The sequence below is a fragment of the Aedes albopictus genome, chromosome 2, assembly GCF_035046485.1.
Source record: "Aedes albopictus strain Foshan chromosome 2, AalbF5, whole genome shotgun sequence".
NCBI lineage: Eukaryota > Metazoa > Arthropoda > Insecta > Diptera > Culicidae > Aedes > Aedes albopictus.
Window position 1 is genome coordinate 53,351,674 of NC_085137.1, and position 15,716 is coordinate 53,367,389.

Sequence of the window (15,716 nt, forward strand, 5' to 3'; positions counted from 1 at the left end):
TAAGAAATCCTTGGAGCAATTCCTGGGAGAGCAATGGGCTTAAGGAATATCTCAAAGAATGTGGAGAAATCTTGGGAGATTCCTTAATAATCTATTGTAGAATTTCTAATGCAATCTTTGGCGAAAAATTTTGAGAAAGCTTCTGAGAAAATTTTGAAAGAGTTCTGAATTTATGATTCTTATATATCCGTGAATTTTTTTCTAAAAATAAATTCATGGAGTATTATTGAGAAAGTTAATGGAAGGTTTTCTAGACAAATGCTTTGAAAAATTTCTCAAGGAATTTCAATGAAAAAAGTTGAAGAATGAATATCTGAAACAAATCTATGCGAAATTTTTTGAAAAGAATTCGTAAAATATTTTCTAAAAGAATCCATTTAAGCTATCCGTGCAAGATTTTCTTAAGGGTCTTTTGGAGAAATTTCTGGAGGACATTATAAAGTCTAAAGGAATCCCTAAATTTTTTTGTATATAAGTTTCTGAAACAATCTTTCGAAGAATTTGTAAATCCCAGGAAGATTTTCTGGCAGGAATTCAGATTTAAAAAAATCACTGGAGCAAATTCTGAAGTAATCCCTGGTCGAATTTCTCAAACTATTTATGAAATGATTTGTAAAAAATCATGGAGGAATTGATGAAGCATTTTTTTCTTTCAAGATACTGATACATCGGATTTCGGAGACCATATTAATAAAGTTGTAAAATCTGGGTTTACAAACATAAATAACAAAAATGCAACAAAAAGCGATCGCCGAGATAGCGAAATGAAAAAGCAAAAACAAAATGATACGTCCACTAATTCGAGGCTTACCTGTAAAACTTTCATAGTAGGTCAAAGCTTGAAAACGTTCCTTTTTTCCAATATGGCCAAATAGGGAACCACTATGGCATGGTTTCCCAAACTGTGGGTCGCGACCCCCCAGGGGGGTCGTCGGCCTTCATCCAGGGGGTCGCGAGGGACAGTCGAATATTTTTCTGTAACATACAACAAATGAGGGAATTTCTATGGGGGGTCGCGAAAAGTACGTCTGCTGGCCAAAGGGGGTCGCGCACCTGATAGTTTGGGAACCTATGCACAATGGGGATAACTAGTTCATTTACCCTAGTTTGCGTCATTTTGATTGTTGACTCATTCGCACACAAAAGTACATATGTAGGGTATTTGTACCCTTCTTAAGCATGTGGCTCATATTTTCATCTTACGAAAAACAAAAGATTGAAGCGCTGTTTGTTTTGTTTCTTATTTTTGATTTTTTTGTTAGAAGTGAGCACCCATGAGAACAAAAAGAACTGAATCAATCAGTGCCGCAATCGCTTGTTTTCGAATAGCATGAGATTACTGATGACACACATACCCTATGTAAAAATAAACTCTTTGATTTGTTTTTCTTCTTAATATAAAGCATATACTTCTAGTTTAATGTTCTGTACCAGCGCTCCAACAGTGAAGTTACAATCTGACGATACAGGAATTTAGCCAGTCTCCTCAATGGAACCCTCACTGCTGTGAATTGATTTTTTTTTTTATCAGCTACTCGAACTAATCGGTTTCTGAATTTACGAGTCACAGTGTTCATCGCTAGACTAACTGGAAACGCCAGCGCCTATCGTTTTTCAATGTTATCGACTTGGGACGCTATCACGAAATGTTAAAAACGCATTGTAATCATGAGCAACTGAAACAAGCCGATGTTACTGTTACTTGTTCATAACATCTTCTGTCTGCATGACGGTTAAGCTTGCTGTGTAGAATTCCTCTGTTTGAGTTGCATGAAGAAGCTAGATCTTGTACAAAATAAACATGTAGTGAAACATGGTGTTTCTAATAGATAATAATGCTAAAACTACTAAATGCATCATTTATTACATTCTATACAGTTCTAGTTGTTGGTGTTGGTACATGGTGCAAACAACTAAAGCTTTTCCACCTTCAGCCAAAGCCCTTCCTCCGGTGATAGGATGAAGCTCTTGGCGGTGAAATCCAGCGGCACAGTCGACTTTTCTCCACTGGAGAACCTGAAATTATTCAGCAACAGAGCAAGTCCGATCCGGGCCTGCATCATACCGAACCTCATTCCGATGCATATTCGGGGACCTTCCCCGAACGGAGTCCAGGCGTACGGGTGCCGTTTGTTGATTTCCTCCGTGCTGAATCGGTTGGGGTCGAATTTCTCCGGATCGGGGAAAACCTCCGGGTCGTGGTGAATGGCGTACACGGGGATCATGACGGACGTTCCTGCCGGGAGGGTGGTTTCCGTGTTGGGCACTTTGTAGTCTTTGGTTACGACGCGGAAGTGAACCGGAACGGGTGGGTACTTTCTTAATGTTTCTGGAACAGATGAATTCCATTCAGTTATTTAGCTGTACGATACACTATTCATTCATTAACTCACCTTGTAAAATCTGGTCGATATAAGTCATCTCCATGATCGCATCGTAGTTCAAATCGCCATTGCATTTCTCCAACACGTCGCGAACACATTTTCTACCCTTTTCCTGGATATCTTGGTTGACCGAGAGCTCATACAAAGCCCAAGTCATTGTGGTAGATGAAGTCTCGAACCCTGCTACGAAGAACACAAACGCCTGTGCAGCCACCTCGTTGAACGTTAACGGTCCGAGCTCCGTATTGGATCGAGTGAGCATTCCAATCAGCAAATCCATGAAGTCGTTTCGTCGAACTCCGTTCTTGACTCGGTAGTCGATGGTTTCGCGTACCACTCCTAGGAAGAACTCCGAAAGATCGGGGATAATCTGCTTCAATCCCATCAACCGAGCCAACCTTGGCGCAATAGAGCACAGCATATCCTTCTTTCTGTTACGAGGCGCTTCAAAGTGCATCCGCCCTTTCTGCCGGAACTCCGCGTTCGGATCTTTCATTGAGTTGCACTCAATCCCGAAAGCGCACATTCCAATCACATCGGTTGTAAACCGAGCCAACAGATCTTTCAGCTCCAGTTCACACTCCTTTCCAACCTTCTCCTCCATGTATTCGCTAAACTGCTTTCCGGCCGCAATCATCGTCGGGTACATCATCTTCATCTTTCCCGATGTGAACGTGGGTGAAATTTTGGACCGTAAGTTGCGCCACTTGGTGCCTTCCAGGTTGAACAAGTGCGCCGACAGGGGATCATCCTTCTCGTTGTAGTACGTACCGCGATCATGGAAGTACTGAAAATCCTTCACAAATATGCACTTCAACAGCTCCAGATCGATGGCCAACGCTACCGGCTTGGTGAATAGGTACATACCGGCAAAGGGATACTGCCCCTTGAACCGATGGTAGTACCCTTGGAAGCGACGGGCCATGTGAATCGATTGGTCTACATTTTGACGTAGGTTTACGGGATTGTGTGGGACGTTGAGGTCCGCCCAGAAGTTCACTTGTTTACGAATTCGATGTAGGCCATATGCTACTAGCAGGATTATGGCGGTTATTAGTAAAAAGATGTCCATCGCTTATGGTGGCCGGAAAATAACTGAAATGAATCAATTTGCTTAGTAGTATATATTTACTGGCGAGTCTTGGTTTTATCTAATTGGAAGGAGAATGATAAGATAAGAGGAAAGGGTTTGTCGGTAAGGCTCGTCCGTAGATTAAGTAGACGGACGCCAAAGGCTGCTGTCCACATGAGTTTAGGAAATTGCATATATACAAAACTATATGAAGAGAATGGGGGTTTGACAAGGTGAACAATTAGGCAACGTAGTTTATGGACGGCGCCGTAGGCATCCGTCTGAATTTGACTACGAATTTGATGATAGGTTCTCCGAAAGTGGGCACGCATCTGAACATGAACATAAAAGTGCTGTGTAACGATTTGAATTACCAAAACGACGCGAGGGAAGCACTGACTCTCTATCTTGTATTGTGACTAATTGCCACCAAAAATTTTGAGTCATCATCGTCTGACTTAGATTGAAAGGTATGAGTTCCATATATGGAACAAGATTTAGATGTATCGATTAGTAATATTGGAGACAGATAGGAATTCGGAAGTGAATGATGCAGCTTCCCATGCAATGATAGTTCGGGACGCGTCTTTCTCTTCATATGATCGTGAATGAATTCATCTAAACAACATATAGAATATCTGATTCTGTGTGATTGCAGTTAGAAGCAAAGGGGTGTTAGTGACAAAAATATACTTTCGAGTAAATGAGAGTGATTCTGAACGGCTCACAACAGTACTGTTTGCACCGGTCAACACGTGCATGGTTCCTGATATCTCCGATTGTCGATCTACAGGGAATGTGTTTGCAGTAAAAACGTCCTCATTCAAAGTACATATGTCGTAACTTACCGGGAAACATGCATTCCCTTTCGCTACGCCTCATGGTTACCATATCGAGGTTATTACAAGTTTTATTTTATGTGTTAAATGTGCTATTTTAACTTGTAAATATTTCCCTAGAATTAATGCGCATTTATAGGGCTCTGGCAGAAAAGAGGCCCGCAATCCTATTTCGGGTGCCAACATTCAGGCCATTTCGGGCCGTGATTAAGTACTAGAGATGGAAACCTTTCCCTGGCACAGACTTCAAGTTATAGAACTCTAGTGATGAAACCCGAATCGGGATGCCCCCCTTCGGATTAGAAACTCCTAGACAAAACACAAGCTATGAAAGCAACTATCGCTGCGAACTAAAGGCAAACAGCCAGGAAAAATACGATTACAGGATTGACTGATGGACCAACAACATTAATGAAACTTCGTCATCCTGTCATGGGAAATTGTTATCCAATAGGGTAACAGGGCAAAATTTATGTTCTGTGTTGTATTTGTCCAATTGTGATGTCCTAATTTATTACGCATTTGTAAGGTTCCACTATAATATGTTATATTTTAATGTGCATTTGTAGTGCTTCATTATTTTTTCGTAATAATGGCGCCCAACGTGGGGCACGGGTATTGGTAGGGTCCATTTACTTTCGTAAAATGGCACCCAACCGTAAAACCCACGCGGGCATTGTAAATAGTGTAAATACGTTACGGCCATGAACACTTGCAGTGATCTGCACAACTACGTTGTGAAGTAAGATATCATGTGCTTTGTAATTATTCAGTTATTCCAAGATCGATTGGAATTTCTCTGATCGATTTGGAGGTTTTGTTTGAGTTCGTACTAGTGCCGCCAAGATCGAAGGTCCAATTATATTGGAAGAATCTCTGTTTGATTTGGATTGGAGCCTAGCTACAGTTTTCTTGCAGTGTTGCGTATAATTTAAGTTGCATTTCTGTTATCGTAGGTCTAGCCGAACCAAGGAAAGGTCTAGCCTTCCATGGAAGAGTTGCTTTGTTAAAGTTGGATGTAAGTTAGTTATATGTTGAAGGTACCTTTATATAAGTTTTTATATAATTTGAGTACGTACGAAATTTTTGTGGATGGTTTCATCCACAAAAATTTCTTTTCCGTTGGGTGTGGTTGTATTACAAGTTTTATTTTTTGTGTTAAATGTGCTATTTTAACTTGCAAATATTTCCCTAGAATTAATGCGCATTTATAGGGCTCTGGCAGAATAGAGGAACCCTTTTTCGATTGCCAACATTCAGGCCATTTCGGGCCGCGATTAAGTACTAGAGATGGAAACCTTTCCCTGGCACATACTTCAAGTTATAGAACTCTAGTGATGAAACCCGAATCGGGATGCCCCCTTAGGATTAGAATTTCCTAGACAAAACACAAGCTATGAAAGCAATTATCGCTGCGAACTAAAGGCAAACAGCCAGGAAAAATACGATTACAGGATTGACTGATGGACTGATGAAACCTCGTCATCCTGTCCTGTCATCGGAAATTGTTATCCAATAGGGTAACAGGGCAAAATTTATGTTCTGTGTTGTATTTGTCCAATTGTGATGTCCTAATTTATTACGCATTTGTAAGGTTCCACTCCTCCTCCTCTTCTTGGCGTAACGTCCTCACTGGGACAAAGCCTGCTTCTCAGCTTAGTGTTCAATGAGCACTTCCACAGTTTTTAACTGAGAGCTTCCTCTGCCAATGACCATTTTGCATGTGTATATCGTGTGGCAGGCACGAAGATACTCTATGCCCAAGGAAGTCAAGGAAATTTCCTTTACGAAAAGATCCTGGACCGACCGGGAATCGAACCCGTCACCCTCAGCATGGTCATGCTGAATACCCGTGCGTTTACCGCCTCGGCTATATGGGCTATATGGGTTCCACTATAATATGTTATATTTTAATGTGCATTTGTAGTGCTTCATTATTTTTTTGTAATAAGGTATTCGCCTTGAGGCTCTCTGAGAGAATTGCGCTTGCGTGAAAACAATTTTTTTTTAACATGGCACAATGGTCGGAAAAAGATAAAGTTCGGTCAAAACTCTTTTTATGTGTCTAATCAAAGTTATAGGTTGCCTAGATATGTTATATAGTATTTTTAGTGTTTAAAAAGGGGTATTCAAAAATTACTTAATTTCAATAATTTCAAAAATGGTGAAAATAGGTAAACCCCATATTTTTTGCGTTTTTTGTTAAAAAATCAATTCGAATTTAAATAAATGATCATCTTTCGATCAAATCCAATCAAGTTTGTTCAAAACGTGTGAAAAATGTGGAAAGATAAATTTAATTTCAGTAAAAAATGGAAAAATAACGTAAAACATATGAAAAAACATGACTTTTTTAAATAGCTCTAATTTAAAAAACTGCAAATTTCTGCAAAATATTTAAACGTTTTTAGGCAGCTCTGAGCATGATGTTTAAGATGTACTATTCGAAATTGCGGCGACACGTGACGACACGAACCGTTTTTTAACTTAAAAATTACCAAAATTTCTAAGGTACAATATATGAAAATTTGAAAAGTTTTGTGACATATTAATTTTGTACCATACGTGCATTCAAACAGTCCAATAACAAACTTTCATATGCTGGATAACTTAATACATATATTCCATTCTCAAAATATTATTATTTTACTTACGATCGCACAAATTTACAGCCGCCTGTTTCTGGTAGCCATTCAGCTCGTAAAAATTGCCTCTTACAAGACACACACCAATGATATCGCCGTTGTAAATCCATCTCGAAAGAAACGTTTACTCCGGCTTCGGTTATTGTGGATTTAGCACCAAATTGGTGTCGAAAGTAACTTCATTGACTTCCGCTGTCTTTCCTATGCGTTAAACATAACGTCGGAAGTAGTGCGCTGTATAGTAAATCTGATGATCTATACAGCGCAATACTTCCGACGTTATATTTAACGCTTAGAAAAGGCAGTGGAAGTCAATGAAGTTACTTCCGACACCAATTTAGTAATAAATCCACAATATCTTTCTAACGGAAAGCAGATTCGCAGTTCTTTGGCAGTTCTCTCACAACAGACACATATAGAACGTCGTCTATGGAGCACAGAACTCCTTGGCTGTTGGATCCCATGATTTGTCCCTTGTCCCTCGCGGTAATCGATTGGCCGTCCTTCGCCACACAAATGTGGATTTGATGCTTCAGTTTTATCAATCGAATGAAATACAACTTAAATTTAGGTCTTCACAGGACGGAGGTTTAACAGAGAATGAACAAATTTTCACTTGTTGACACTCTTCAACAAGCGGGTTACTAGGGTAGTCCTGTTCGGGTAATTAGGATAGAGTACGGGGTACTTGATTACTCTTGAAGCATTGAATCACTGGGGAACTCAGAGAGAGTATTTCAGGTGCATCCCTGGGGCACCACGAATCTCTCTGAAACGTCCTTTTAACCCCTTGAAACGACCCTTAAAGACCTTCAAAAACTTCTCAGGATTCTCCTTGAAGTCCTTGAAACTGTCTGAAAGCTCCATGTAGTTGAAATGCTCTCTTTTTAATGCAACTCAAGGCAACGTAAAACTGTATGGAACTACCGGAAGTACTTACTATAAATCCCTCCTGCAGCCTCCCAAACGCCTATGCAACTCCTTTTCATAGTCTCCCGTGAAACAAAATTTGTTCTTACAAGCTAAGTTGCCTCGTTTGCGAACGGGACGGCTCTTAGGGCCGATTTCTTCACCTCGGCTTACCCGGTAAGCCAGGATTACCCATATAGTTAAACCTGGTTTAACGCTTAAGCCAGGGTGAAGAAATCGGCCCTTAGAGCATCTTCTGTTTTCCTTGCCTCCTCTTAATACTCAATTCTGCGACTCATTTATACTGTTCCTCCTGATACTCTTCCTTGATCCTTTTACGTCCTCTCTCCCTTAAACTACATATTCTGTTCCAAACCTTCTACACCTCTCAGAGGCCCTCTTCACTATTTAGTTTTAAATCATTGAGCTATAAATAATTTCTAAAACATAATATCAGAATAGGTATTTCCACATCTTTCCAAAGCGATAAACGCATGTGTTTCCATCAAGGCCATGTGGAGAGGGACGGGTTCGATTGCCAGTGGGTTCAGAAATTTATCCTTTTTTTGCTACATGATTAGATAAATGCAAAATAGTCACTGATTGAGAAATCTCTCAGCTAATAACTTGATAATTGCTCATAAAACACTATTCCGAGTAGCAGGCTTTGCCTCATTTGAGTCGTTATTAGTGCACACTGAGTTATATAAAATTTAAAACATGAAACCACAGACAAGCAGACGTATCACTTGGAACATACAAACATACAAAAGTGGAATATCCCAACTAAAAACCACTCATTTTACAAGCACCTTTTCGACGAATTGATTCAGCATGATGCTGAATAATATTTGGATATATTTCAGGCACAACCTTTGTTCGGGGTTTGTTCACACAAATTTGGAGAAACTATAAAGCATAGTGTTGTGTACAAACTGAACTGTTTGTTCTTAAATCGTTGTACAACTATATAGTAAAGCTGTTATTCAGCTTGAGTAAAAATGATTAAAAATAAATAAAATGCAAAATTGTTCAATTTCCACGAGAGTTTTTGATTGGAATTTAATGCTGTGAACAAATATTGTAAAACAATAACTGCCGTAAATCGCATATCAGTCCCATCTTTGCTGGATTTCCTATGCAAATGGGGCAGATATGCGATTCACGGCAGACAACAACACATAAATTTACCTAAATCCAGATTCGAACTCGAGACCCGTCGATTACTAGCCGCATGCCTTCCTATCTGCGCCATCCTAGAGATGATGAATTGCAGTGCTCAAATCAAAACATAAACTTCCCGTGGTTTAATAATGATCAGACTTCGACTCCTATTCAGCAGTGGTGAATAAGCACAGATATTATGGTTAACGTCTGAACAACAGTAAAAAACACGTGTTTTTCATCATGAAGCAGAAAAAAGTCTTGTTAAACTATGCGAGTCGAATAAAAATATTATTAAACGCTTGAAAAGTGTTTTAAATTATTATTGGAAATACCAATACGAAAAGTCGAGTATTGGCTACGTTTTCAATTGAAATAGCATTTGTACAGTAATGTGTACAGCATAATTTTAGTTCAGTTATAATTACTATTATAAAGCAACAATTCAGCATGCATGCTTGTTTGCGGCTGGCGATTGTTAGTTGGGATACCACTCTTAAGCAAACTTCAGCTTAAGAAACTGTTGTTCAGCTAGTTCTGTTACTTGAGTGCCCAATGCTCATTTCACTCTGGTTCGTAAACCCACTGAGTAGATGGCAGATGTGAGCAAACGTCAAAGAGGAGCAAAAGCTATGCGAGCGCCTTGAGCGAGCGATTTGTGAACTACGGAATATTTGAATAATCCGTTAAAAAGGGAAACGATGGGAAGTGAGCAGAGTGAGACGTCTGTTTGTCTGTGATGAAACGTTACCCAGAAGTGCATATCTTATACAAAAACTCTAAAAACGATAAACGGTAGACACTATGACTCTTGAAAAAGTCTGAATCCCCAGACCGAAACGTCGGAAATGTAGATAATCGTTCTTGATTCGAAAACTTAGAAAGCCGTTTGCCCTTCACATCAAGTTTCCAGTCGTAAAACCACGAAGAATTTTTAACGTATCCTGCTTTCCTACAATTATTATTCACGAAAAGTGAAATCGTGTTGTATGTATTGTTAATACTAGAACTCTTACGTCGTAAATATTCACATAAGAACAAGGTCCCACAGAAAAACAGACGTAACACTTAGAACAAACTATATTAAAAATCATCGTCTCGAAATCGTAATCACCCAATACTAGTAATGCTGTATTTGGGCAAGCCACCACTAGATGGTGGTAGTGAGCAAACGTCAAACAGGAGCAAAAACGATGCCGGCGCCGCGACTGGTCAATTGACCAACTACCGAACATTTGAATCAATCGTTAAAAAGGTAATCTATGCGAAGCGAGTAGAGTGTGACGTCTGTTTCTCTGTGGTGGTCCTCTTCCTTCCGGTGTACCGTAAACCAGGGTCAAATTGATCAACGGGTCGAAATTGATCAGACGTTAGAAAAAACTTATTTTTAAAAGCTTTATTTCAAGTGTCGTTCTGTTGGAATTGAATACTAAACGATATTTGTAAGGAAGCTATATAAAAATGCTTTAAGGTACACCGGGGCAAGATGAAACAGCGGGTTAACATGACGTTTTCTAATGATGATAAACAGTTTGATCTCCATAACGCATAGTTTTTGATTCGAACAATATTTTAACGAAGGATAAATTATCAAATTGTATTGAAATCTGTTTCAAAACTTCGTGTTTCATCTTGCCCCACCCGTTTCAACTTGCCCCGGTGTACCTTATCTAGATGAAAATCAAAATCAACCCGGAGATCAATTTGACCCCGGTTTACGGTAACGTTCCTCAATGAAACGGAACCTGTTTCCCAGCTTCCGTGGTTTTTTTTTTCTTCTTCTAAAATGCTCAATGTGAGAATACAGTATGGGAACAGCTATCTATGTTTACATAGACTTCTTCCGTTCTTTGAGTAACTCCTTATCTCGATATTTTTCTATCTTGATAGATCCTTGATCATGTTTGTGCTAGTTTGTGTCGTTATGGCATTTTCGAAGTTTACAAGACTAGGTAGGGTTTGGGTAGTAGTAGTAGACCCCCTATGCCATCGAAATTTACTTCTGCGGCTCTTTAGCTATGTTAAGATAATGCATTATTTCAAAGTGGATTTTTTTTAACAATTTTCACGTTCCCTCTTTATGTTAAGACCGTCAAACATACAACATCAATACATTATTCCAGTGAAATACGCATTTGAAAATACGCATCGATGTTGCCTATAATGAACACCACCGGGGTCCATTATAGGATTATTTACAAATATATTGGCGCCTATATTGGACCCCCCATTTTATTTCCATGTTAGCTGTCACGCCGCCGACGGTGCCTATAGTGGACCCTTTTGAGTGTTTACATTTATTAAATAGTTAAAATAATCGATTGTTGCGGTCACTGGGGCATTTGTTTGCCAAGAACTGCTGTGTGGCAATGTAATTAATGTTCCCCCGGTGGAAGTTGCCTGGAAACAGTTGATTTGGGCATTTATATTTGAGTTTTTCTGACGGGGGTCCACTATAGGCGCAGGGTCCACTAATAGCACACAACCCCTACATACAAAAGATTTCTCAAGATAAGGAGTCACCTACATTAGAATTTATTATGGCGCCAGCACCAAACCGAATAGCGACGTTTTGACTAGCGACACTTTTCGACTAGCGACACTTTTTTTCAGTACCGGGTGTAGTGCGCTGTGTGCGTTCAATGATGCACTATCATATACGTCACTTCCGATGTAAGTTGTAAACAACCCAAAATAAACAAAAATATTTTTCTCAAAAAAAGTTTTTCGATCTCCAACCGAATTCATAATACAAGAACTTGACTTACCCAATTATTTCAGGCCTGAAAGTGCCTTAGGTGTATAGCTTCTAATAGTTTCGTTGAGTTGCCTTGCTGGGTTCTCTTCCTTTGCAATTTTGTTAATCCATCAATAAACATCATCGAGGTCTAACTTTCTCCATGCCGCTTATCAGGCACATCGTGTTTTTTGGGCCTTAAACATTACTTCAGTTTAATTGTTCAATGACTGAGGCTTCTGTATTGCGTTTCAAAATCCAAGTTTGCTCTTATATCGACTTATTTTTCATTTATCACATGCTGTGTGCGACCGTTTAATATCTAAAAATGAAGTAAGCATAAGAATTGGCGGGACAATTTCCACTTTCTCCAGTTTTATACAAATCGGACCACATTTTCATAAAGAAAGTTATTTTAAGATTCTTGAATGATATCCTGGATGTACATAGATGTGGCGGATCTGTTAAGATACAGATAAAAAGTAGATTATAATGTATCGAAACACAAACAACTCATTGTTTATGATTTACCTTTGATCTGCGTCAGCTTCAATCAACATCTCCAAACAAAAACTTTAGAACGACTGACTGTTTATTTACGTCACTGGCATACAAAGCCACCCATAGGGTACTGCAAGCACCTGATCTAACCTCATTTTGTCTGACAGTTCAGCGAGCTTATTTACAAGGTGTTAGCATTTTTTACGAGCGGCGAAAATTAAATTTACTTTTTCCGTCCCGAAACCATAATGATACGGAAATATCGATTATATTCAATCCTACTAGTACAAGACCAATCGTCTAATTAAAGTTTTACTGAAATTGTATCGAAAAACAGTTTTGCCGGATCTCCGCCAGAGACTACGTCCATGTAAACAAGCTCGCTGAAATGTCAGTGCACGGCTTCGTGACGTCATCTTGCAGTATCCTATATACTGTTGATACTCGCGAAGTTCATTTTTGTTCACAATCGTGCACTTGTGTGCGTTTCATCTTGAACACCAACATTGTTCCAATCAGAATGAATCATGTTTATAAATAAACCATTCACCAATCCACTGTTCTACACCAACGCTATTCCAATAGGAATATTTAATTATTTTGTTTATCTTATAGGCGGACAAACGCGGTAAGGCGTAGATATGGACACACCACATTCAAACGAATTCACACTTGAAACGCTAGTGGATTGCATCCAGTACTGCTTGATTCTTTGCTGAGATAGGACTTAATCTTTTCTGATATGGTATCGCTGTGTTCCACTCAAAATTGAAAACCATTCTAGTTAGTGATCCACACCTCTCCATCGAGCATGGAAGTCATCACGATAGTTCTAGTGACCATTCTAGTCCTCCTGCTAGCGTATGGGACCCATATACTGCGTAAGCAGCTGCGTTTCTTCACCGACCGTAATGTACCGCACGTGCCGGCGAGCTTAGTGCTGCTTGACAAAACTATCCATCCGGTGAAGCACTTTGCACGATGGTATCAGCAGTTCAAAGGGCAGTATCCATTGACTGGGATCTTCATGTTCGTCAAACCAATCGTCATTCCGCTGGATTTGGATCTGATAAAGCGTATCTTGGTGAAGGATTTCCAATACTTTCAAAACCGTGGCATGTACTACAACGAGAAAGATGATCCCCTCTCTGCGCATTTGTTCAGCTTGGAGGGTAACAAGTGGAGAAACTTGAGGGCGAAAATTTCGCCCACCTTCACGTCCGGCAAGATGAAGATGATGTATCCGACGATGGTCGCTGCGGGGAAGCAATTTCGCGAGCATTTGGACGAAAAAGTATCGCAAGAAAGCGAGTTGGAAATGCGAGATTTGCTGGGGCGGTTCACTACGGATATGATTGGTACGTGCGCTTTTGGTATTGAGTGCAATTCGATGAAAGAACCAAATTCAAAATTCCGCGAAATGGGTCGCAAACATTTCGAAACGCCTCGTAGTGCGTTGAAAGATGCATTCAAAATGACTGCTCCAAGATTTGCACAGTTCTTAGGAATTACCGAGATTCTGCCCGACGTTGCCGAGTTCTTCATGAATGTAGTGGAGAGCACCATTGATTATCGAGTTAAAAATAATGTCAAACGAAATGATTTCATGGATTTGTTGATCGCTATGCTGGAAGATAAAACTGAAGGTTCTGATCATCTGACCGTTCACGAGATTGCGGCTCAAGCTTATGTATTCTTCATCGCTGGTTTCGAGACATCTTCAACTACAATGACATGGGCTTTGCATGAGCTGTCGCGCAACCTGGATATTCAAGAAGAGGGAAGAAAATGCGTTTAAGAGGTTCTAGAAAAGCATAACGGAGTGATGAGCTACGAAGCAATCATGGAGATGACGTACATCGACCAGATAATTAACGGTAAAATACTAATATTTGATATCTCCAATGAATATACTTACTATAATTTCAAACATTTTAGAAACTCTTCGCCTTTACCCACCAGTTCCGATGCACTTTCGAGTAGTCACCAAGGATTATCACGTTCCTGATACGGATACAATTCTTCCGGCTGGAACTTTCACGATGATTCCAGTACACGCCATACACCACGATGGAGAGATTTTCCCAGATCCGGAACGATTCGACCCAACTCGTTTCACAACCGAAGAAGTCAACAAACGGCACCCGTTTGCGTGGATTCCATTCGGTGAGGGACCAAGAATCTGCATCGGGCTCCGATTTGGAATGATGCAAGCACGTATTGGACTGGCGTTGCTGCTGAAGGATCTACGCTTTTCGCCAGGGTCCAAGTCGTGTAGCGAAATGGAGTTCCAGCCGCAAAATCTCATACTTACGCCAAAAGAAGGGCTTTGGCTGAAGGTTGAGAAAGTGTAGAGTAGGAATGGATCAAAACTGACGGGTGGAGCTATCAGTATATTTACTCTAGTCTAGTATAAGTGCTTTTACATTATTTACTAATCCAGTCACAATCAGAAGTATTATATGACACTTATTTGCCATCTAACAAATTCAAACAATTTGCTTGTGAGTGCAGCTCTATTCAAATACAGCCATCCGGTAGTCCTTCTCAATGGGGTATTCTTTCTCTTCTTCTCGACGCGACGTCTCCGCTGGAACAGAACTTGCTTTTCAGCTCAATGTACCATGTGAACCTTACTGGTAATTAGGGGTTATATATCTTAAGGTACGTAAACATAAGGAAAAGTTTTAATTTTTGTTACTGTTTTATTTTTGTTTGAATTTACTCTACTATAAGTGCTCTTATATATCATTTACTAATGCAGTCATAATTTGAAGTATTGTGTGGCACATATTTGCCATCTAACAATTTCAAACAATTTGCTCGTTAGTGCAACTCTAACGTTTGCATTAAAAAATGGACCTTATCCGAAGCGGGCTAAAAAAATATTTAAACGAAATATAACTACGTTTTTATTTATGTTTATAATCAGCATTTATTATGCTTAAAAAAATGGATAAATCAATGAGATACTTATCAGAAACAAGGATCCCATGTTACCCGAATGACAGTACGAAGAGAGTGTGCGATTTCTGAAGCGGGGTAACTGTGATTAGAAACGATATGAGGAGGTTTTAAGAAATGGTCAATGGTGTGCGGAAAAAGACTGCGCCTGTGCCCAGTGTTGCATTTGAACGCGATCAATTTGCGTTCATGTTCAAATTCGGCACGCTGCGATCAAAACGATTTGAACATTGTTCAGTTCAAAATTTGGAACGCGAGCGAACTCGAAATTGAACGCACCTTGAACAATGAGCAAGAACTGCACCAGTATAATGCCAACATGTTAACATGATACCCTGGTACCCGCTAAACTGAAATGGTCATATTTTTGCCCTTTTTTCGCCAATTCTAGCAAAAGCTCATTGGATTCAGAATCTGACCTTCTATTGTGAAGGGGAACCGGTCCGGCCACCGTGGATTGCGGATAATCCGTATTTCGATGCAGAATCTTAATGCCCGATG

At 39.8% G+C, this 15,716-nt stretch overlaps 1 protein-coding gene and 1 pseudogene across 2 annotated transcripts; one reads left to right on the plus strand and one right to left on the minus strand.

The window, feature by feature from the left end:
* Positions 1-1,845: 1,845 nt before the first annotated feature.
* On the minus strand, positions 1,846-12,331 carry LOC109409168 (probable cytochrome P450 6a14). 2 transcript variants are annotated; one of them, XM_029871250.2, is made up of 3 exons: positions 12,282-12,331; positions 2,394-3,479; positions 1,846-2,329 (listed from the first exon to the last, which is right to left on the minus strand). In XM_029871250.2, the coding sequence occupies exons 2-3, from the start codon at positions 3,454-3,456 to the stop codon at positions 1,914-1,916; spliced, it is 1,479 nt and encodes a 492-aa protein (XP_029727110.1). In that variant the 5' UTR covers positions 3,457-3,479; positions 12,282-12,331; the 3' UTR covers positions 1,846-1,913. The 2 variants fall into 2 exon arrangements, with proteins under 2 accessions (XP_029727110.1, XP_062705671.1); XM_062849687.1 differs by lacking the exon at positions 12,282-12,331 and adding an exon at positions 11,782-12,065.
* A 538-nt stretch (positions 12,332-12,869) lies between these two features.
* Positions 12,870-15,187, plus strand: LOC109421558 (probable cytochrome P450 6a14; annotated as a pseudogene).
* Positions 15,188-15,716: the final 529 nt, after the last annotated feature.